The sequence below is a fragment of the Phoenix dactylifera genome, chromosome 11 (assembly GCF_051530095.1).
Source record: "Phoenix dactylifera cultivar Ajwa chromosome 11, Ajwa_hap1_PhDact_Kaust_v1.1, whole genome shotgun sequence".
NCBI lineage: Eukaryota > Viridiplantae > Streptophyta > Magnoliopsida > Arecales > Arecaceae > Phoenix > Phoenix dactylifera.
In genome coordinates, this window is record NC_143200.1 from 12,612,704 (window position 1) to 12,637,709 (window position 25,006).

The 25,006-nt window shown below is 40.5% G+C and overlaps 1 protein-coding gene across 3 annotated transcripts in view; it reads right to left on the reverse strand.

Annotated features, from left to right (window-relative positions):
• LOC103718884 (chloride channel protein CLC-c-like) overlaps positions 1-15,566 on the reverse strand; it is a 37,100-nt gene extending 21,534 nt beyond the window's left edge. The window contains exons 1-4 of one of the 3 annotated variants that reach the window (XM_008807885.4): positions 15,332-15,566; positions 12,245-12,564; positions 11,088-11,288; positions 8,699-8,876 (exon numbers count right to left, since the gene is read on the reverse strand). In XM_008807885.4, the coding sequence (XP_008806107.2) occupies positions 8,699-8,876; positions 11,088-11,288; positions 12,245-12,513 (648 nt within the window). In that variant the 5' untranslated portion in view covers positions 12,514-12,564; positions 15,332-15,566. Of the gene's footprint in view, positions 1-8,698; positions 8,877-11,087; positions 11,289-12,244; positions 12,591-15,331 lie in introns of all 3 variants that reach the window. The other 2 variants (XM_088706835.1, XM_026809199.3) reach the window with 2 other exon arrangements.
• Positions 15,567-25,006: the final 9,440 nt, after the last annotated feature.

Here is a 25,006-nt window from a genome sequence, read left to right on the forward strand (position 1 = left end):
AGGTTGCCTAGGTTTATAGCCATTCACCACTTCAAAAGGACTCATGCCTATGGTCCTATTGACCGAACTATTATATGCAAACTCGGCAGTTGGTAACACGAGATCCCAAGTCCTAGTATGCTCACCTACCAGACATCTGAGAAGACTCCCTAGACTTCGGTTGACCACTTCGGTCTGGCCATCAGTTTGGGGATGATAGGCAGAGGAAAATTTTAATTTGGTACCCATCATGTGCCAAAGAGTTTTCCAAAAATAGCTCATAAATTTAACATTCCTATCGGACACAATAGATTTAGGAAGACCATGGAGTCTAACGACTTCGTCAAAATAGAGTTTCGCAATCCTAGAAGCATCAGAAGTCTTAGAACATGGGAGAAAATGAGCCATTTTAGAGAATCGGTCCACTACTACAAAAATGGAATCGTGTTTGGTCGAGGTACGTGGAAGCCCTAACACAAAATCCATGCTAACATCTTGCCACGGACAATCAGGAACAGGTAGTGGAGTGTAAAGCCCAGTGTTCTGTTTACGTTGTTTGGCTAATTGACATGTGCGACACTGAGCGACGATCTTGGCCATGTCTCTCTTGAGACTCGGCCAGAAGAAACGTCTTTCCACCATCTCAATGGTTTTGTCTCTCCCGAAATGCCCAGACAGTCCTCCAGCGTGTATTTCCCATACTAGAAAATCTCTCAAAGAAGTTCGAGGAATACACAAACGGTCGGAGCGAAAGAGATAATCATCGTGTAAAAAGAATTCATCGTGCTCTCTCTACTCCATCTCGTAAGGTCAGGTATACATTACTAAAATCGGGACAGGTGGTATATTGTTCCCTGATCCTTTCAAAACCAATTACTTCAGTGCTCATCATGGATAGGAGGAAGATCCGTCGACTGAGCGCATCAGCAGCCTTATTCTCAACTCCAGCTTTATGTTTCAGCACAAAAGTATAGGCTTGTAGAAACTCAATCCATCGGCCATGTCGAAGGTTTAATTTCTTTTGAGAATTGAGATACTTTAAAGCCTCATGGTCTGAATACAGAACAAATTCTTGCGGTAGCAAATAGTGTCGCCAATGTCGCAAAGTTTGCACTACCGCATAGAATTCCTTATCATAGGTGGAATAACGCAACCTGCCATCACTTAACTTTTCGCTAAAGAACGCGACAGGGTGACCTTCTTGGCTTAACACACCACCTATACCAACGCCAGAGGCATCACATGCGACCTCGAATACCTTAGTGAAATCAGGGAGGCGCAAGACAGGTGCTTCGGTCATCCTATGCTTAATATCTTTAAATGCTTGGGATGCCGACTTAGTCCAGATAAAGTCTCCTTTCTTCATGCAATCTGTGATGGGAGACATTATTGAACTAAAATTCCTAATGAAGCGACGATAGAAAGTAGCCAGACCATGAAAACTACGTACCTCGGCTAAGGTCTTGGGCTCAGGCCAATCGACTATCGCGCTTACTTTTTCTGGATCAGCGGATACACCCTTGGAAGATACTATGAATCCTAAGAAAGTGACGTGATTAGTCAGGAAGGCACACTTCTTAGGGTTTGCAAAGAAGCTTTCTTTCCGCAGGACTTCACAAACCTGCCTTAGGTGTGAGAGATGGAGCTCTTGAGTTTGACTATAAATGAGGATGTCATCAAAGTATACAACGACAAATTTGTTCAAGAAAGGTCGAAAGATCTGTGTCATCACCCTCATAAAAGTACTTGGAGCATTTGTTAATCTGAAAGGCATTACTAACCATTCGTAGAGTCCATCTTTGGTTTTGAATGCAGTTTTCCATTCATCCCCAGGACGAATCCGAATCTGGTGGTACCCACTCTTTAGGTCGATCTTGGAAAAAACTGTAGCACCAGACATATAGTCTAAAAGGTCGCCCAGCCTAGAAATGGGAAAACGATACTTAACCGTGATTTTATTGATAGCACGGCTATCGACGCACATCCTCCAAGAGCCATCTTTCTTGGGAGTGAGGAGTGCAGGTACAGCACAGGGACTCAAACTCTCACGAATATACCCTCGAGTGACGAGTTCGTCAACTTGGTGTTTCAGTTCAGTATGCTCGTTTGGATTGAGTCTATGGTGGGGAAGATTTGGCAGTGACGCTCCAGGAATGAGATCAATTACGTGCTGGATATCACGCATTGGAGGGTGTGTCTCTGGAAGATCAGTTGGGAAGACAGAGTGAAACTCCTTCAACAGAGGAACTACGGCGGCCGGATGTTCGACATTTGACTCCACATTAATAACTCTAGCCACAAGGGCGAACACAGGTGAATGGCTTTCGATATCTTTCATTACCTCTTTCGAAGTAATGATGTGAAGTGACTCTTCTTTTTGTGGTGTAGCACCCTTCTTCTCAGGGCCGGGCTCTCTAGGAGGCAATGAATTCAGTATAATTTTCCGACCCTGGAACATAAAACTACACGAATTTGACCGACCATGAAGTGTGACGTCCCTATCGTATAACCAAGGTCTTCCTAGAATGACTTGACCTACGTCCATCGGAAGGCAGTCGCACCAAATCTCGTCTTTATAAGATAGAAATTGAATCGGGACAAGGCATCTTTCTGAAATCGAAATGGACGTCTTATCTACCCAGGCTACTTTATATGGATTAGGATGAGGGGTAGATTTCAGGCCAAGGCGAGAAACAACTCCAGACGCAATGGCATTGATGCAACTCCCGCTATCAAATAAGATTTTGCATGTTTTACCATTGATCTTAATAAGTGTATAAAATAGGGAGGTTCTTCGCCAGTCTTGTTCGGTCTTTGTTTGGGCTAGTGTGTACCTAACCACATGGAGCCTATGGTTTTGGTCATTACTATCAGTGGGCTCATTTTGGTATTCAGTCTGAACAAACTCTAACCCGGTCTTTTCATCTCCAAAGTCATCTACAAAATCCTCGATGTTTGGTTCATAGACTTCTTCGACACATTCAGTATCCTGGGTTCCTGCTTCCAGTTCAGTCATTAAATAGGTCTTGGCATTACATTGGGACGCAATATGACCAAACTTTTGGCACCTGAAACACTGGGTTTGGTTTCTTAAGGGCGGGTTGGACCTTAATATGCCTTTTCCTTTATCAGTTGATGTACTTTGAGCAGGCACCGGGAACGTCCTAGTCGGTGTTTGGCTAGAATCGGGCTGGGAAGGATGGTTGGAGAGTGGTCTGGGTTGTGGGAGATGGCTTTGATTAGGTCGGGCTCCTGGGGGCAAGAACCGAGAGTCGGTACGTCTCACCACAGGGACTCGTAAAAAACTATCCACGTCTTGAGCCAATTGGTATGCCTGGCCAAGGGTAGTAATCTCTCGGAGGATTAATTCTTTCTGGATCTCCTCACGGAGTCCGGCTCGAAACCTAGAAAGAGTAACAGTCTCCTCTTCGATTACACCGCACCTCATGTGAAACTCCTCAAATTGTGCAATGTAATCGGCAACAGTTGAAGTTCCTTGAGTTAGTTTCTGCCACCTATCCATAAGGCGTTGTCGGTAAGAGAATGGCAGATACTTCTCATTCAGTTTTTCTTTCATATCCTCCCACGTGGTGATGCGTGGAAGCCTCTGGGTCTCACGCCGATGTTCAACGTTATGCCAGTACCAGTGAGCTTGCCCAATAAGCTTCATTTTGGCAAACCGTACTTTTCTATCTTCAGTCATATCGTACCACTCAAAATAATTGTCCATGGCTGCTCTCCAATCAAGGTACATGCTCGGCTCTAATTGACCAGCAAATGTGGGGGCATCTACTCGTACGGTACGAAGTAATCGCTCATCAAAATCGCGCTGGTGATCAGGATGAAGTTGGTTCCTAGGGGGATGAGGAAAAGCTACAGGCGGTGTGGTCAAACCAAACTCGGGATAAGCTGCAATTGGGGATGATGGTTCCGGAGTCCTAGGGTGTTGTACTAGAGCACGGATCTCATGTTTGAATTCGTCTTGATCAGCTCGTATTGCAGCTAATTGTTCCAGAATATCTTGTATAACTCTGGGGTCCATGGTGGATAAAGGAGTCTGAGAGTCAGTGAGGAGGTACTCTCTACCACTACGGGTGGGCATACAGGAACTACTCTAGTTGGTGATATGATATGCAATGCTACTAATGAACCCTAATTGTCCAAATGTAATGCAGGACAACCTACTGATGCAACCCACTAATGCAACCTACTATGAATTCAGAAATCAGCAACTTTTCACAAAAATAACTTAAAATTAAATGTTACTAATTTGTACTTTGGTTATTTCAGAATTAAAGTAGAAAATTAGTCACTATAAGAAGTTAGGTTGCAAACACGTTTTACAGTCATTCAAAGTCTGAAAGTAATCTGATCTATGGATGTTGATGATATCCTGACACTACGGTGTGCTAATTTAATATTTAGATTTAATTGGTAGGTAGGACGGGTGTAGTGGAAAATGTTCTAGGTTTTGCAGTTTGACAAGAAAATAAGTTTCAAAATAGGGCTGTCATGCAAGAGAACTAGAACATATTTAGATAAGCAAGCCCAAAGGAGGAAGAACCTATTACCTGTGGTGAATGCAGTGGACCAGAATCGTCTGCTCGTGGAGTCTCGAACACGAAGTTGGCGCCGGGCAGAGCTAGCTGGAGTTTTGGACCTGCATCTACAGCACAAGGCTTCCTGGGCTGTTGAAATGGGCTGAAGAACACCCTGGCTTGGGCCTGAAACAGGGCCTGCGGCCAAGGGCCTTGGGCTGACGGACAGAATCGGGCCGTAGAGACGGACTGGGCTGGTGGCCTGCTGGACAAGTGGCAACAGGGCCAGACGGGAGGGTTTGGTGGAAGGCGGGCCAAGGAAGCCCGCGATGGTGGCTTGGATGACTGCAACAGGGGGTGGGAAAAAATGGAGTTAGGGGAAGGGGCTTGGTGCCTCTCGGCGAAAGGAGAAAACGGCAGGCGGCGGTCGGCAGTGGTAAGGAGGGGCGGAGCTGCGGTGGCGTGCGACGGCGATGGAGATGCGGTGAGCAGAGGGGCAGCGGCGAAGCAAGTACTAAGGAGGGTAGGAGGCAGCGGTGGTGGCAATCGGGCGGTCGCGGGAGCGGCGGGGACGACGACGGCAAGGCGGTGCAGCTCGGTGGGGAGGGAGAACACGGGAATCGGGCGATGGCGGATCTCGGTGGCGGCAAGAGGCGGCACGGGCGGAGACGGCGAAGACGGAGCGAGGCCGGCGGAGACGGCGAAGGCGGAGCGAGGCCCGAACGGCACGGACACAGGGGCGGCGCGGCTCGGTTGACGGAGGAGAGGGCGTCGGCAGCAGAGACGGCACGGCAGGGGGCGGCGGCAATGGCGTCGGCGGCTCGAAAGAAACAGAGGTTAGTTTTTTTTTCTTTTTTTTTTTGGGAACACGTGCAGGTCACGTGATCCTACGGGATTTTTTTTTTTTGAACCTTAACGGGTTCGGGTTATCGGTTTCGAATGAAACCCGCTCCGATAACTGTAAAACCGGCACATGCAGATCACGTGATTTTTTTTTTTTGTTGGAGACCCGGGTTATCGGGTTGGGTAACGGGTTTAGAACTGACCCGTTACCGTAACTCCTTCTTCAACCTCCCGATCGATTCGGGAGGGCGTTCCGGCCGCTTCGGCGGTGGTTGCGGAGCGGCCGAACGGAACGGTGACAGTGGCTCCGTTGTCGGCGGCGACAGGCGGCGGCTGGTCGTGGTGGTGGCCGGGATTTCCTTGTGCGCAGTGGTCGGCGGGTGCGTCGACAGGGCCAAGGGATAAGGTCGAGAACAGGTCGGCGACACTCTTCCTCTTTCCGGCAGCGGGAGTCACACGTGGCCCTTCGACGCGCTCCGGTGTCCGTGGTCGACGTACGGCGTAATATTCGTGCGGCCACAGGAATCCGGGAATCCGGCGACGATCGGCCATACACCGGCTGCCGGTGGTTGCAGGTGGTGGGGCAACGGCGACGACCGAGGGATCAAGTCAGATGGACGCGAGGGGGGAATCCGGCACAGGGACTGTGGCTCTTTCTTCTCTCTCGGCTGCAGACTTTTTTTTTTTTTGCTGTTTGCCTGTGACGCTTGATCCCGGACGGCTACGGCTTAACTTCTGGGAGACCGCAGAAGAACCACCGGTGGTCTGGCGGTGGGTGGTAGAGGTGTTCACGGTGGTGACGGCTGGTGGGAAGGGCACGCAGACAGGGTTTCCCTTTGCCTCTGGTGAGAACCGAGAGAGAGAGAAGCTAGACCCCGGGCGTTGGCAGATAATCTGGCTCGTGGCTTTGGCAGCAGGGGCAAAGCCAACGGCTCTGATACCAAGTTGATGCCGGACCAAATCTGGAGGAAGAACTTCAGCGGGATTGTAAATCAGAACAGAAGAAGAGGGAGAAGAGAAAGAGGAGGAGGAGGAGAAGAGGAGGAGAGAAGAAGAGAGGAGGAGAATAGGTGGAGAGAAAATGTTTAATTCTTCATCAAAACCCTAATCAACATAAAAGTTCCCTTTAAATAGGCCCCCATAAGAACAATTAAAATAAACCCCTTACATTAAATAATTCCCCATAAATAAGCCCTAAAATGCAAATAAGCCCAGAATAAAATAAACCACAAATAAATCCTAAAACACAAATAAACCCAGAAATAACAATAAGCAAATATGCAAATAAAATGGGGACCTAGCTGATGTCCCCATCATTTTTAGAGTGCAATAGACATCAAAAAGGGGATCAGAAAGATAGGACAAAATCCTACCCCTACACAGGTAGTCTTTCTTCTTAAATTCATCTAAATTACAAGTTCTAGCCGGTTCATTCTCATCCTCATTTGGAGGAGAGTCAAAAATTATGAAAAATAATCCAAGCGTGGTTAAGAGATTTCCATTTTCTCTCTCCAATGATTAAGATTAGTTCCATTAAACTTTTCAGGAGGAACCGGGTCACTTGCATTGGCCATTGGGGTAACTCTAATTACTAGCCTATTATACGTAGGAAAATCTACTTCAAGATTGTTGCAAATAAATTTGAAGCAGAAATAAAACTAAACTATTCTACTTCAATAAATAATAGGCAGTAATAGGCTAAAACAGAAAAAAATAAAAGTAAAAGTAGAAAAATGGAACCCGAGATGCTGAGACGTGGTATGTTGGTCACTTTTCTTGAAGTAGATTTCGCCGCCTTACAGTGCACTAGGCTTGGATGGTGTTTTACTCCTGAGATACAACAGCCTCTCGTTCCTTTTGCCTCGATGATTTGCACGGATCAAAGAAGGCTTCGAACCCAGAATCAATATGCAGCAAGCCCATTTAAAAAAAAAAATTGGAAGAAATATTTTAACTGGTAGAGAGAGTAGAGAGAGAAGAGAGATTAGGAATCCTCTATTTCTGATATGATATGTTTCTAATCTGTAGAGGTTGTCTATTTATAGACCTCTACGTGACGTATGCCTGTGGGGCGCGACTCTTCGCGTGAGGCGCGAAACCACGGTCGTGCTCGGGGTGCGACTCTTCGCGTGAGGCACGAAGCCACGGTCGTGCCCCTCGCGGGCGCGATCCTTCATGTGGACGTGACGAGCGTGACTCCTGGGCCTTACGCGCCCCTCAAGCGAACATAAAAGCAAGTGCTTTTACGTTCGTGCAAGCTTTCTTGCACAAAAGGCTTTTACGCAAAAACCACAGGAAGAAGACTCGATCTCACATCCTTGTGAGAACAACCCCACACACAAACCAACCGCACCACCAGAGGATGGCGACAAAATAAAACATTTAATCATTAAATCCAACAGAGCTGACATAACTATTGTAGTTGAGCATATTGTAGAACTTCTTGTTAAGCCTCTGTCACTTCTTTGATAGACAAAATGGTTATTAATAGTCTGGAGCATGGAATGCCGTACCAGCCCGTACCGGCCGGTACGGGCCGGTACGTACCGGTCCGGTCCTAGACCGGTACCGGAACGGCAAAAAAACCGGTATTTTTCTGTTTTTTATCTGAACCGGCCGGTTCGGGCCCGTACTAGTCTCGTACCGGTGCGAACCAGCCGGTTCGCACCGGTACGATTTTTTTTTTTAGAACCACAGCGCCGCGCGCTGTGGTTTTTGAAACCACCGCGTACCGTACCGGTACCGGCCGGTACGTACCGGACCGGACCGGTACCGTACCGGTCCGGCCGGCCACCGGTACGCCGACCGGTACCAGTACGGCGGACCTTGGTCTGGAGTGCTTTATCTCTGGTCATTATAGAAGGATAACAACAAATTGCAGTGTAGAGTTGAACTATGAAGGCAAGAAACTTCTAAGAAAAGGTATGGCACACCGACATAATATTTAGCCGATTAGGCTGGGTGACCAAGTGAAATTCAACTTTGACCACATCCAGGTCCAAACAGAAGTTTACAGATGATCATGACTTTCATGAACTGGCCATATGTGCTAGCGATGAAATGAAGCTTTAAAAGTAAAGAAAGAGGTTCCGAAAATGACTTATTTTCTGCCATGGTGAATGATTTCTATCTAGTGTTTAGGAGAATCTGACGAGAAAGAAGATTTGCATGCCAGATCTGGGTTATGAATTTCCTTTTTTGTGCATACAAACATTGCAACAGAAATTGAATCCTTATGTCTACTGCATTTAACTTGAATCTTTATCTGTATTGGATTTCTGCATTCATGGTAGCATGTGACACAAAACATAAATCAAAAGTATGAGGGTTGGAATAACCTTCACGAAGAGTGTGCTGGGAGCTAATATAGAGTGAGCATCAACACCATTGAGATAAGCTTTCACTTCAGGGATGCCAGACCCAGCGGCCGCAGGAGCAACGTAAGCACATAAGGCTGCGGCTGCTGCAGCCAAAACTAAATTACAGCCAGCATATGCCAAAAATGCTTCTCGGTACCTGCACTGGAACGACATAATACTTACTTGGACTTTTTCTACAGATGCGAATGTTATTTATCAAGTAGTAGATTTCAATTCCATTACAGCAGGTAAGATTATGTGCAATTAGAAAGCTTTCAATTTTTATATTTTGTTTGTATGCTTCTGCAATCCGCTGCCAGGATATTTACATAATTAACTCATTGTACTTTATGCATATAGATGCATTTCAACTAAATGCCGCAAAACCCAAAGACGGAAAATCACAACTATTTGGTCACTGAAGGATCAATGCATAATTGTTCTGATGTTCAAGATGAGCTTTCAGAAATTCCTGAGCGATCAGATCATTACAACTAATCAAATGATACCCAAAGATTTGCACACATTAAGGTTCCACAGTAAACAATATGTCTCATCAGCTAGTGTGGTTATTCCAATACGTACTGGTCATATATAATGGTACTGACACAGGTTTATGTTTCACACATGATGGTCATGCGAAGAATCCAACCAATAAAAGACTCTGTCAAATGGGAGGTGATATATTGTCTGCACAAGTTAGAGAGGTCCTCTGACTCAAATGCATGAATGTTAATTGTCGACTCATTCTAGTCACATTGAAGCCACAATAGATTACTATAAATTACACCAGAGAGAGCTAATTGGGTGACCATATGACTAGGTGTAAGACCGTTAGATCGCTTGCATTTGTCAACTACCTTTATTATGACAGAGATGTAATTAATACAAATTCTAGTATCAAGTGATCTAAGGGTCTTTTAAGTTTTAAAATGTATGGTCTTACAAAAGTTGAGGATTGTTCTGTTGTGCTGTTCATTTAAAATTAATCTATGTGAAACCTAAAGTAAATGAGTTTTTGAAACGCATTTTTGGTTGGCTCGGTTTTGGACAAGATTGACAGGTCATAGCACTTCGAAAATAGAGTTTACATAAAAACAGGTCTCCCTTTTCTCATAAAATCTGCACATAAGAGTAGGTCTTTTTTTATTGTTTTAATAAACATCTCGGAGAAGCAAAATACCAAACAACCCTTTAGTATCAGTGAGGATCACATAATTTTGACTCTGATTTTCTCTACCAAGCCATGAGTTATGACACCTATGAATTGGGTAGTATCTTTTGTTGTTCTTCTTTAGACCATTTGAGGAATAGAGTATGAAAGGATGGAGGAAATCTTTTGCGTATGTTTTCATAGTGGGGTTCATGGACTTAGCAGCTCCATGTTAATGTGTCCCCCTGCATCTGATCTTCCACTTCATATAAGGGACAGTGACAGAAAGACAAATTTGCTATACTTATAAAAACTATGGACTAAAATCTGCCAGAATAGGAGCATGTTTCTAGGAATATCTTATGACACAGGTAAGCTCCTGTTCCCTTCAGGATCATGTTGTGTCTTGCATTATACAGTCATAGATTTTCATGTACATGTCGAAGAGAACAGCTAGATGTGATTCTACTGCTATGTACAGGAATTACTGCAGCTAAAAAGATCATATACCTATGACCTATCATGCACTTATCCACTTAAAATGTCTATCAAGTAAAGGTAATCAATCCAGATCATCATATACATCAACCACAAGAAAATATATGTACTCAATTAACAGAAATTACAACATAATAATGATTACACGATGTCAACGAAACTTGCATAAAGAAAAAAAGAAAAAGAAACATCATGTCAACCCAAAAATGGTAAAAAACCTGAGTAACAAAGCAGAAGAGATTGACCTGTCAACTACCTATCAGATATACATAACTAAGTGAATGTTATTGTTAATCCTAATAAATGTTCCAAGATCATAAAAGAACCTAAACTAGTGGTAGAATGTCAAGCTAACACTGAATGTTATTTATCTCTCCATATCCCTGTTTTCAGCAAACATGAGAACATAATGTATTGCCATAATTTTAGTATCTTACATCAAATACTTTTTTGAACATAAGAACCAAGAATATCTTATTGTTCTCTACATTCCTTCTTACTATAATCTGTTATTGTATTTTAGGATGCAACATTTCCCAAACGTTTCCAAATATTTTGCTGGATGATAGAATTTAACCTATGCCGAATAAATTATGAATTTTAACATGCTCAGACAAGCTATTTATTCAATAGAACTTAAACTATGCATATTGCTTAAAAAAAACAACTTTGCATGAAGTTAGCCGATCCCTAGGGAGCATTTGGTGGAATTCATACCTTTCCTTAAGCATAAGATTATTAGTCAGCAACAACTTAAAACCAGCAATGTTCTCAACTGCAAGGTTGTTGAAGAAGCCAACCAGCCCAGTACCCAGGCCAATAAGAAGAGCAAGGGTCCACTTCAGGACAACATACTGGAATATCTGAACTTTTCTCCTTGACCTCCAGTCCTGCTTATATAGATCATTCTCTACAATTCTGAAAAAAAGTAAATATGTGAATATCTGTTTCGCCAAAGGCACAACATCTTCATGCTGAAAGGAAGATAGGACTTGTCTAGTAAATATGTGATGACATAACTCCACTGTCAAGAGGTGGAAACACCTCCCTTTGGAAGTTCTTCACTTCAAAACCCATAATCCAAACCCAACACAAACAGGCTCTATAAGATGTGTGACATCTTGTTGGCACGGTTCCTGATCTCATCTTTTTGCCCCCAAATGATCAGGAACCAAAAATACAGGAACATCATCTACTATAGTCCATCACGAACAGAATCACTAGCTATAAATAACAATTATAAATTCAAAATAACAGAGCTACAAGAAAGCATAGAAAGATATGGTTAAAATATTGTACTTTTGTAAGTCAACCGGTGTCCTATTATGCAAAATAACCAGATACAAGCGCAATAGCCATGCCATGATTCCATATCATTCGAGATAACTCGATCAAAAATGAAAAGAAAAGAAAAGAAAAGCATATCATTCGAGATAACTCGATCAAAAAGAAAAGAAAAGAAAAGAAAAGAATATCATTTGAGATAACTTGATCAAAAAAAAGAAAAAGAAAAGAAAAGCAAACTTCAAAACATGGATAATCATGATGTCGAAAATTAACTAGGCTGGATAACATTGGACATAATCAAAAAAGAATTTCTATGTGCGGTGCAGTCAAGATGTATCATGTATTACTCAAAACAATGTGGAGTTGCTGTCTCATATTCATTAACACTTCAATAAAAACGGTGGCCCGCATTAGGCTCCTGCCAGTGCAGGGATACAGAGAGAATCAGATGTACGCAGCCTTACCTCTTGTGACACAACCTTATCATTGGGCTAATAATCATGGCATCAAAACTTAATAAGAAAATATAAGAAAAATAAAAATCTGAGAAGAAGGTGGAACGAAAGGGATGATGGTTGGCAGCTTACTCATAGTCCAGACTCTCAATGGGGCTGACATTTGCGCCGACGATGGCGAGCTGGGAGGTGGTGTTCATGGTGCGCCTCCGCAGCAGCGGCTCCCTCATCCCCATCTCCTTGTCCTCCTCCTCGTAGAAGAAGCCTGATCCTCCTCCTCCAACTCCATTCCTCTCCATCACCCCTCTCCCCTCTCCCTCCTCCTCTCCCCCCACCGCCACCGGCATTGCCATCGCTCCTCCTTCGTTGTTCTCTATGTCCTTCCCTTCTCTCCCTTCCATCTCTCTCTTCTTAACCTCTTTCCCTCTTCTTCTACCTGTACGCAAGACAAACTATAACAATTACGTAGAAAGACAATCTGCACATAAACAGCAAGAAATAATTAGAATAACAGATCAGCATTTATCTGTGGATTGTTTGTTATGCTGTTTATATTACGCAACCAGGGCCCGAGTCATGAAGCTCCATTCATATCCAAATTATGGGCCTATCATCATAGAGTCCCAAGAGGAATGCATTTATTATTTTTGCTTTCTTTATTAAGCTAGGTGCCGTGTATGACGATACAGTGAATGCACCGTGTGTCAAGATCATGTAGATCATGTAGGTCCGTTCGACGCACGAGATGGGAGGGCAAAACAAAATGCGTAAAAGACGCAGGGTCATATGGTGCAGAAAAGAGCCCGTGGGCAAATGACAATAATTTAATTGGCCTAATGAAGGAAGAAGCACGAGGGCAAACGACGACAATTTAAGCCCACTTGGGAATGATCAACGAGGATAAGGACCATCTAACGATAAACTTTATTTGCAACAAACCGTCCGTTTTATAATACGATAAGATAAGACGATACCGTAGCTTGGGTCACGTGTTTTGGCTTCCATTCTACAACACGTAGCTTCCAAGCAATCTTTTTGTCAGCACGTTACTCGCCATGGCCGCTTAAGAGTATTACCATAAGTGAAGTGTGCAAGGAGAATCTTTCATAGGTGGTGGACTTGGACAAGCATGTGCGACACTGCTTTGAAGGACTCTTACGAAGGCACGAACTCCACAATCCATATGGCATAGACGTAAGATATTGGTGGACGCAACGTATATACCGCAAACCCAAAGATTTTAATGCAGTTTAATCCTATCTCTCTTCAATTCCTTCAATTGGTTGCAACATCCAAACAAACACCTTAGAGCAAAGCTGTTAACATAAAATATCACACAAAATCTATTTCGTTCGGAAGTTGGATTTACAGGGGACATCAAATTCCCTGCTGCATCGGGCATCCCTTTGTAGCAGTCTAAATCATTTCACTTTAGGGATTCAGTGCATACTAGCTAAAGTAATCCACAACTGGGACGGGGGGCGGTGTGTCTTAACGGCAGGCCCCCATGGATCCGTTGGTGGGAGAGGACACTGGCCTAAGTATATGGCAAATGGTTGGAAAGCATTGGTTACAGCTTTAGTACGTAGGACAGCTGCCATGCATATATACTTTTTTGCCAACTGGAGAAAGCAATAAGAATTTATTGCCATACGATTATTCATTTCCTTTTTCCTTTGTTCCGCATGCTACGTCACCCAATTGGTAGCATTAGCTTTTACAAATTCTAATTTGATATGTCATGTCAATCATAAGCTTGAAACAAGCTTCGCTCGATGATTACATTGGCAATCATGTACCTTAGATGGCATTGGCATGCTTAATTGACGAGTGCACGGCAAGATGACATGAAAAAGCTAGCTTGCAATCCATGACATTGCCACATGAGTTGGCTGTTCTTTAGGGAGTATCAAGTAAGAAGTTGGGTCCAAATGAAATAATTAATATGGTATGGCTATTAGGCAGGTCATGGATGCTGTCAGTGCAAACTTCGCTCCTTTTATTTTTTTTTTCATATTATATACGATGCTAAACTAATACAAACTCTTATGACAAACTCCCCCTCAAAATTAAGGCCTAGTCAACCAAAAACTTTTGCCAGCAAGGAAGCCACCATATAAAAGAAAATGATGATACAAGCTTTTTCTGTTACTGTTACTACAAGCAAAGAACCATGACATGGCACAATTGAACCTATAAAATGTTTAAGCTTGTAATTCTAAAAATAATTCTAAAATAATCTCTTAAAAATAATTCTAAATAAGCTTGTAATACCTTTCCATATAAAGCAATTCTAAAATGTTTTCCTTGATCATCGTACTGCCAAATTTAACAATTCCTTTTCCATATAAAATAATTCTAAAATAAATATTTTTTTAAAAATTACTAATTTTAATGCCTCTAATAAAATTTCTGCCTGTAAAATAGCCTTCAACGTCTCTTAAGATTTGAATGCGATTTTCTTAGAACTCCAAAGTTCATTTGGTGAGCGTGATTGAAACTTGACAAGCAACAACGTGCTCGCTAGTTCAGACTCCAGTGTGGTCGAATGATCACCCATCCCCTGTCCTTCTCTCGACTCCTCATAAGAGTATGATACAGCAACCCAACAAATATAAATTGCTACGTCAAAATAGATTAAAGAGACTTTCCAAGGCAAGGACCAACAATTAAGATCGAAGGAAAAAGGACGACTCAAGAAAAAAAAAAAGAAGAAAAGATGGAAAATTCAAGAATAAAGAATAACCACAAGTAAAGATTGCGGAAAGAGCCGAAAGGCTAAAAGGGCAGAAAAAGCTAAACTAAAATCCAAACCTTGTTTTTATTTTCTTCCTTCATTTAATAATATAATCTCATCCATTATCCGGATTTAAATTTAATCATCAAATAAACAATAAAAAAAATTAGTAAAGTTCATATTTGGATGCAATTTTATAATCTCTCGAGTTCAGCTTGAGGCCAGTTTGGAATTTTTAATCAAAACCAACGATAATCCCATCTATTGGCTCAAGTTGGAAGAAGAAAAAAAAGATTAAGTTCCTCCTGACCTTAAATGAGAAAAACTTTGAAACAAGACAAAATATAATTGAGCAGCCTTCCTCTTAAAATATCAAATAGAAAAAAAAAATCTCAATCCGCCGCTTTGATAAAAATTAAGCATCATTGACATAATAGAAAGAAAGCGGAAGCGTTGAGTCAAAAGAATCGAAGGAGTCTTACCTCGTTCTAGCTCGAGATCAGGAGGAGAAAAGGCATCGGTTTTCCACGGTCCAACGGCTGGAAAAGCCCAGTCATTTTTCTCGTTTAGGTCTCTCGGAGGCTTTTTTTTTTCTGTGTTTCTCTCTTGCTTGCTTCGAGGTTGGAGGTGGACAAATAGAGACAAAGGTTGCGAGAAGGTGTTATAGAGAAAGACCCGGCGGTATCTCAGGGGCCAGCCCAAGGCCTTAACTAGCTTGCCCGCTTAGAATCACCAATTTTCATACTAATAAAAGATAGAATCTTTTTAAAATGGATGGCGAGGATTTGATCCGCGGTGGGGGGTGGGGTAAGATTGGAATTCGGGCGTCTCGTCGCGTCTCCTTTTGTTGGCCGCACGTTGGGTTTTTTGATGAATCACGATGAGAGTACACTGGAGGGCTACATGCCGACCATCTCATGGTTACTTGCAGCCACCCTGCGGGGATCACGTGAAATTTTTGGGGGTTCACCATTTAACCAAGTATTGCTCGGCCGGCGGCTTGTGAGGTTGTACTCAACCGGGGATGGTTGTTGATCGTAAAATGTGGTTCCCATGGGGGTATTCTTGAATCAAACATTTGCGTTATTAAAATCATAAAATTATCTCAAATACTTGTCTAACATTATTTATAAATAATTGTATGCAAAGTCTTCCCCTATTGAGAGGGAGAAGAAATAGCTAGGATTTTTGTTCTTTTTCTTTTTTACTTGTTGAATTTGTGTGGGATAAATGAATTTGGTCGACAACGAAGATATTTATAATCATGTTAAGTTTACATTGTCAAAAACCAATCCTAAAATAAAGATTTGGGTGAGTTTATATTTGTGTTTGGACTAGTAGATCATCATGGATACCTAAAATATTGCTCCATGTACCGAGGGTACGATAATAGCAGGTAATTTTTGTTTTTCTATTTCGTCATATTCGTGTACAGACTTCATATAAGAAAAAAAAATAAAGGCTGATATAGGATTACATTAATAATAGAAAATATTACTGACTGCTATAAGCTGTTACAGGAAAAAGAGAAAAAAAATAATTTTATTTTTCTATTTTTGTCATATTCGTTTACAGACTTCATATAAGAAAAATTATATAAGCTAATATAGGATCACATTAACAATAAAAAATATTACTAATTGATAAAAGTTGTTATTTGATCTCTAAAATCACTTTAACAAGATTGATACAAAATTACGCTAATCAAGAAAAATATTATGTACGACACAGGTACGTGATTCCTAAAATTATGCTAATAATTGATAATTTAGTCAAGATTTGATTTTGGTAATTAGATAGATCTTGCAATTCATGATCAAGAGAAATAGGAAATAATACATATGCGCGCGCACACAAGGTTTGGTTTTCGTAACTATGAAGCTCTTGCGATTCATGATCAAGAGAAACGATGATACACACGTGCTCGCAAACACGCACGCGCACGCATGGAAAGAGAAATCTTGTGAAAAATAGTGAGAACTAGCTGTGGCAAGCTGGACCGACATAAGCTTAGCATAAGCTAAGAGCCACGGCAGGGGCATTGGACAAAACCGCCATATAAGTACAGCGGATGCATGAGTACATGGTCCTCTTGTGAAGCCTTCCGCGGTCTTTCTCCTCTCTCAACCGATGAGTTTGTTCTTACCATATGTTCTTTAACATGCAAGCTTCTCTAATAGTAATTTGGACAAGTTTAGGAGGTGCAACTAAATACCATTCTATCTGATACGCCTACACGCAGCCTTGATTGCTTCAAGCGCGCCGCTCTAAGTTTCTATCTGTCCCTCTCCTGTAGTTCTATAACTAGGGAAAGGTAAATAAAAGAACAAATTCATATATATTCATTGTATTAAAGGAATATATAGGAAAAAAAATAAGAACATATTCTATCAGATGTCTCTCTCTAAGGAATTCTGAGATCAGACCTAGCCCATGTGACTTAATGAATTATGGTTGTGCTTTTTTTAGAAAAAATTTAGAATTGTCCTTTTATCATGCGAGAAACCAAGTAATTTTATTGGACACGGTTATGAACTTATTATGATTATTTAAGCTTAGGTTGAAACTAGATCGGATATTGATTGAATATCAGCATATCTATATCCATAGTTGTTTTAAATGGATACATATATAAATTAAATACTGGATGTATGAATATAAATATAGATATAAGTTATATAAGTTAAACTTTATGATCATATAATTAAAGATATTATTAAGCGAATGATCAATTAATTTAATAGCATGTTAATATGGTCATATATTTTTGCTAGAAGTTTATGAGTACTATATAAAATTTAATAGAATTAAATAGATTCGGATATTCGAATACAAATCTAATAGTTACATATCCATATTTATATCTAGTTTTCTTTAATGTATACGAATATAGATACGAATATCGGTTGGACAATTAAATTTTATTTATATCTAGATAGATTCAGATCTAAAAATAGACCTGAATATATATTATCTGGTCCACTTTCACCCCCATTCCGATCCACTTCAATCAAAGCATGGACATTATTAGCAAAATTAGTGTAGGTATACTAGTTCGTTACCTAGGTCAGCTCATCTGTCAACTTCTTAGTTAAAGAACTCCTACATTATGATACAAATATTTAGTCCATCACCTTGGAGTACTTGAGGCTATTTCGGATCTATATTCTTGCTAGGGCAGTCACAAAAAATCAGCTTGCTTGAGGTTTGTGATCTAAATTGGTCATGGGTTCTAAACTCTAAAGAATAGACCGTAACAGATGGTTACAGTAATAGCATCGATATTTGTTACATAATAACAAAATTATTCAATAATATTAAGATTATTACATTACTAAAAAATAACCAAAATATTATGAAATTATGTTCTCCAAATGAGATATAAAGAGTATCTTGTCATTATGTACGTATTTTGATGGCAAATAATATCTGGTATAATTATTGAGTTATGATTCATATTAAAGTATATATGCTTTTAACCATTTCTATCACCATCATGATTCTGCATACTTTTAGCTAAGTTGATATGACATCTACATCCTGGTAAGGCGCCTTCTTTTCCTCAAGAAATCAGTGCAATATATCCTAACCGGGTCGATTATCACCTTCTTATTTGGGAAAACAGAGAAAAAAAAAGGGTTGCTACTGTGATTGCTTAAATGCCTGCAAAGTGGCACTTGGGATTTTCTAGTGCCTCATTCTAAGAATTAGGTGCAAATACGGATAACATATTACCTATGCAATCAAAATTATTGTCATGTTTAGGTTTCCATTTTGGTAGAAATTACTCATGTAATTGGATACCTGTATAACGGTATAGATCATGGAATGTGCTATGCATGTGATTAAACGCACAGTTCTGGTAGCTATGGATGGCCATGCAAGAAAAGGCACAGACTTTCTTTTTATTTATTTATTTATTTATTTTTGAGATCAGGAAGGCTAAAGTCATCCACGGCTATCCTATATACCACTGGAGCTACTAATTTATTAACAATAACATGGCTGATAAAGGAGTCACTATTTGGATTGGTTCTCTACCTCAAGGTGTTTTAGATTGGGCGACAGCCGACCAAGTTGTATTTTAGTTATGAAAGCTGTTTATAAAAAGATATGACCCATTGGACTTGAAAAAATCAACCCTCTAGTTCTTGTTTAGTGTTGTTAATGAATGACAACTAAAATTCATTAAGAAGATTACTTTATTATCTTAAACAATGTACCCATATTTGATTGGAGGTCAACTTGTTATAAAAAGATTGAGCAATCTAAATTTTCTAAGAAAATTTTATTTTCTAATATAAATTATTAACTTTATTCTCTAATATTGATAGCTTTATATCTGCCATCTATATTTGACTACAATAAATCTAAACTGGTGATATGAAAGGAATGACTATAATACATGGGTCGGTTAACATTTCACTAGAGTTCAATAACCAATACATCATTGGTGATAGAGCAATCATCTAAATAAATGCCCCCTAAGCCATAATCCCGCCCCTGCTAGCTAACAAAGATATTTATTCTCGGTGTTGTTAACATTTCCCTGTATAATAGCCAGTGATTGGTGCAATATATAAAAGATAAGTGGGTGCACAGGCTATGATTTTGATCCATCACAAACTGAAAAACTAATTCCCTCTTTGACCTATCATCCGTAGATAACAAGTTGGGAGATTCAAAAGTCGCTGGGAGATAAGATCCTCGGCGTGTAGAAGACGGATCTGAAACAATCCTAAAAAATGCTTATGAGTATGGCCATTCATAGATCAGCCTTGGTCTGATCCATGCTATATTACACATCCAAAATTGGTAAAGGACAAACCAAGTTCGGATTTAGGTTTGGATCCATCAAAACAAGTGAGCCCCGAACTCGGAATCTTAACTCTATGAACAGCCAGATTTGAATTTAAACTCAAGTATTTTAGATTCAATTCAACACATGATTTTAATATTAATCATAAATAATAACATGCTAAGATTTAGAATCACAATAACACTATATTCAAGTTTGAGAGATATACCTGTGGAAGACATATTGAATATGATTCTTCAATCACCTAGAATAATAGTGGCTGGATCTTCTCTTCCTTGCTTCTCACAAAAGATAGCCGTCAATAGAGCAAGCTATGAACCATATGAAGAGGAAAGGGGGACCAGCCTTTATATAGAAAACATAAGGGAGCCTTTTCATTAAAGGCTCCAAATCCTAATTGGGTTTTTTGGCCTACATACCAAAATTAGCATAATAAATATGACTCAATGATGAGAGCACAAAAGTGCGACCTACATGTTACTAAAATTAGTGTTATTGTTAACCGATAATGATAAATTCACTGGATTAATATTATATTTGGGTTTAACATAGATTAGTATAAATTAGAGATAAAATGCACATTGAGTACAAATTTGACTTCAAATCGGGTCCGAGTCGGGTTCGGATCCGAGTCGGGTTTGGGTCCGAATTGGGTCCATTTCTTTTGTGCTTTTGGAAAATAATTTTGGGCAAATCTAAATTGGCTATATCATAACTATAAGGTGCTGGGTGACCCATGACTTGAAAGAATTGCACTTGACCTCCAGCCAGAATAGATGACCCGTCTACAAGCCAAATTTCATATCACACTATTTTTTTCTATATGACTAATTGGATGGAACTTGGTGTCTCCCAGCTCCTTCCAACGCAGCCATCCTCCTTCCCTATTCAAGCCGTGATCTAAGCTCCCAGCGATCGCGTCCGGCTCCTCGCACCAGCCCGCCTCTCAACCAAGGTCCAAAGAAGGAATCCCGAGCCGGAATCCCAGCCTCCGACGCCGCATCCGAGCTCCAACGATCATCGACGCCTTCCTTCCGTGATCCCGAAATCCCAGCACCAGTTTCGCTCCTGCCGTCCGCGTTTCTCCCACCGCGTGCCAGCAGCCCACCTTCCGCTTCAGCTCCCAGCAGCACCCGAAGAAGGAAGCCCCAGCGTCCACGGCGTCCTCCCATCGATCTCGGATCGCCTTCCATTCCATGTGCGATCTCGGATGATCGCTTCTTCCATTTCAGCGCGTCCCCAGCCGTGATCCACTCCTCCGCATTCTTCTCCCAGTAGCCGTCCACGAAGCTTCCGCCCGTGATCAGCGATCCAGCCTGCTCCCAGTGCCCGGATCTCGTCCGTGATCGACTCCTCCCCGCGTCCTCACCGTGTCTGCCATCTCCCTTCTGCATCAGGCGTCCGTCCGCGGCTATAAGAGGAGAAGGAAGAAGAGGAAGGGGGGTGTGCTCGGTTTTGGGGTTGAGGCCAAGAACTAGGGAAGGAGGGAAGAGCTCGGCTGGTTTTTGTCCAAGGAGAGGGGAACGTTCTGTTTGTGAGAGAAGAAAGAGGGGAAGAGTAATGCTCTGTTTTCAGATTTGAAAACAGAGCATCACGCTTCCTTAGTTTTTTTTATTGTTTTTGTTGTTTATTTTTTTAGAAGTTATGTTTTTAATTTGTGTATTAGTGATTTTGGGCATTATGTTGTTCCTATTTCTTTAGTTTAATTGAGAGCAATGTTTTAATTTTTTAGTAAGAGTTTTATTTTGAAACATGTTATTTTGGAGTTTTTAGATTTAGTTTAAATAAGAGTTTTATTTATGCTAAAGTTTTTAATTTATGTTGTTTTTAATTTCCGTTCCTCAGATTCTGTAATCTTTCTTTAATACATTAAAATTTCTTTCATGAAATCGATGTTCTAGTCTTCAATATTCCTAGCACTGTTTTCATCCATTTTAGTTCAGAGCTTTTTTTTTTATTAAATATATGTTGCCCAAGGTGACAACCCAAGAGGGGGGGTGAATTGGGTTTTCTAAAAATTATGTTTCCTAATTTTTACTTTGAATAGAATGCAGCGGAATAATAGGATGTTATTTACTTAAGCTCTAGGCAATTACAAGTAAAGCAGTGGAAGATTAAGCTAGAGCAATTATACTATGGCTTTAGGGTGCAATTGATCTAAAATTAACTTATAGTTGTATGATCAATCTTAATCTATGTGTATGGTAAGAATGGAGTGGAAGCTAAGCAAATCACTTATAACTCTATAGAAAACAAAGCTAGAGATATTACACAATCAAGCATGAATGGAAGGCATGAAATACAAGAGATAAGGCATCACAAACACAAAGATGTATAGTGGTTCGGTGCACCCCAGCACCTACATCCACTCCCCAAGACCTCTTGGGAATTTCACTATAATCCTTTAGATTACAGTCGGTTGTTTTACAAGCTCACAACCCAACTTGTTGTTTTGCGAGATCACAACGAACTCGGTCGGTTTTCACAGGCTCACCGACTAGAACCAACCGATTGTTTTCACGGGCTCACAATCCAACCAAGTTGGTTTTCCCAAAGGCTCACCAACCACAACCTTACAATGATTGTTTTCCGGATTCACAATCAACCCAGTTGGTTTTCCCCAAAGGCTCACCAACCACAACCTTACAACGTTGGTTTTTCCCTTTGGCTCACCAACAAACCTTAACCCCTTGATTCAATCCCTTGATTGAATCAAGTTACAAGATATTAGAACAAGAGTTTAAATCAAATACAAGCTTCTCAAATAAGCAAATATAGCAAATGTAAATAAGTAAAGAAAAGAGAAGAAGCCCTCAAACTAATTTGTAGATGGAGGAACTCGGCTTCTTCTTCACTTGCCCCTCTTCTGATTTTGCACGAAGTAGAGGATCTCCGAGGCAGCACACGGATGGAGAGGAAGCTTTGGGATTCACTTGGATGCTCTTCTCCTCTCTATTTTACTTTGAATGGCCCTTTTGTGCTTATGGGAGATTTTTCTTGTAATCTCTTTGAAATCTCTTTCCTAAATGTTCTCTCCCACTTCCATACCCTCTTCCCTAGCTCTCCTCTTGATTTTATAGCTTTAGAGGGAGTGGAAACAAAAATCTAGCCATTAGAGACAAAAATAGAGCCGTTGGAATCAAGAAAAAACTAGCCGTTATGCCTCCCAGCGTGCTAGAGTCGACTCGGCTGAAGCAGGAGTCGACTCGGCTGAAGCAGGAGTCGACTCGGCTGAAATAGGAGTCGACTCGTGAATAGTAGTCTGCTGGCACTATAGCTGGGAGTCGACTCCGCACTGTAGCACTGAAGTTGGAGTCGACTCGAGATCACTGTAGCGCTGAAAATCAACTTTCTGTCTTTTTGTTTGTTCTCAGTCGGAGTCGACTCGTAGAGTATCGGAGTCGACTCGAGCACTGTTTCTTGAAACTCTAGAGTGCCAGAGTCGACTCTAAACTTCCCGGAGTCGACTCGAGGACTATTTTTTTGAATCTTTCTTTGAATTTGCTCCTCCAACTCAAATCCTTTGAACTTGAAACTTGGGCCATTAAATTGTAGCTTTCTTCTAACCTTTCTTGAGAGCTTTTGAGGCCTTCTTGTATTTTTCCAACTTGCTATGTTCCTTGCAAAATAAATTATCTTTTCTTCTTGCAACACAAACATTAGTAATTATACTTCAACGTTTTGTGATCATCAAAATCAATCTTTAACTCAATCTTTGGGTCATCAGTCTCCCCCTTTTTGATGATGACAAAACTTGTAGTATGTGAATAAAATATATTGTGTTCTAGGACTAATGCATAGCTAAGTTGCATGAAGTAGAAAACATATATATTTAAAACATACTTCATGATAATGCTTTAGATTTAATCAGCGTAATACAATCAACATATTTCAATTTAAGCTGATTTGTATTCAATTCAAAACATAAAGCATTATGAGCATATACTTAGATATTTCTCCCCCTTTTTGACAACATTAAAAAGGTTGCAAGATAATGAAATATTAAGCACAAAGATAAGAATACTCAAATATTTCTTTTTCTTTTTGTACTCTGATTTGTAAGTCAAATTATTGCAAGAATATGAATCATATAACTCAAGGCAATAATGTTAGAAAAAGATAAATGAGCATAGATCAGAGCCATTTTGGATAATTTCAGAGCAAATTATGATGAGAGCACATCTAATGTGATTCCAAGGATAGTTTTCAACTCAAGTGTAGATGGAATCTTTCTTAAGTTAAATCAAGAAGTACCACAAATGATATTCAAGGAAAGCACGAATGGAAATCTAACCTCTCTTCAATAATAAGTATGAAAGCTTGTTCATTTAAGATCTTTTGCCCAATATATTAAGTATTTTATCCACATGAGAGCAATTTAATTAATTTTCAGAGTATAAGATCAAAACTTATATACTTGAAAAACATATCATCATGTTGGATCATTAATTCTTAATGACTTCAAAGTTCTTTTATGATAATAAGAGCATTGGGGCACAAATACCAAAATATGGATCCATACAATTTTTGATACATCTTAGAGCTCTTTTAAAGATTTTCTTTTATTTCTTTAGAAAATAAGCACAATTTGGTACATATAATAATGAATTGGCATAAAAATTGAAGTTCTAAAGAACAAGCCAATAAGAACTCATTAGTAAATTCCAAAAATAGGTTTTCTAAGAGATACTCAAGAACATTCAACACATTATTCTCTCCTTTTGTCATTAAGTTAGAGGCTCTTAAGATCAACTGTTTGAATTGCAATTTGGTTCATGATTTATGCATAAGATATATTAACCAAATAACAAGCCTCAAGGTGTATCATAAAGATTTTCAGATTTAAATTTCAGATGATACATATTGGAGAGTATTAGGATCACTTTTCATTTAGTATTCTTTCTCTCTCCTTTAGTTATAGATTTATGCGATTAAGTGTTGGCAGCGACCCGCACCGGAACCCACTCACACCGGCACTGCCCACCAACGTCGGAAAACAAAGAGAGAATAACTCTCTCGCTCCCTCGACACCGGACTCAAGGATCACCTCTTCGCTTATCCGTACGAAGGGCAAAAGATTACCCTGGTATAAGTAAGGGTAAAGCACTTGAGCACCGCAGCGGATTATCAAACACAAAAGAAGAAGGAAGAAGAAGATAGCAAAGCAAACACAAAGATGTAACGAGGTTCGGCTACAAATAGCCTACGTCCTCCACCGCTCCAAATCTCAACTAGGATGAATAGATTACAGAGATGGCACACACCCGAACGATCACACGAGATCGCTCTACAAGAGATTCACACAGAATTCTCTTTGCACAAGAAGTAGGATCCCAAT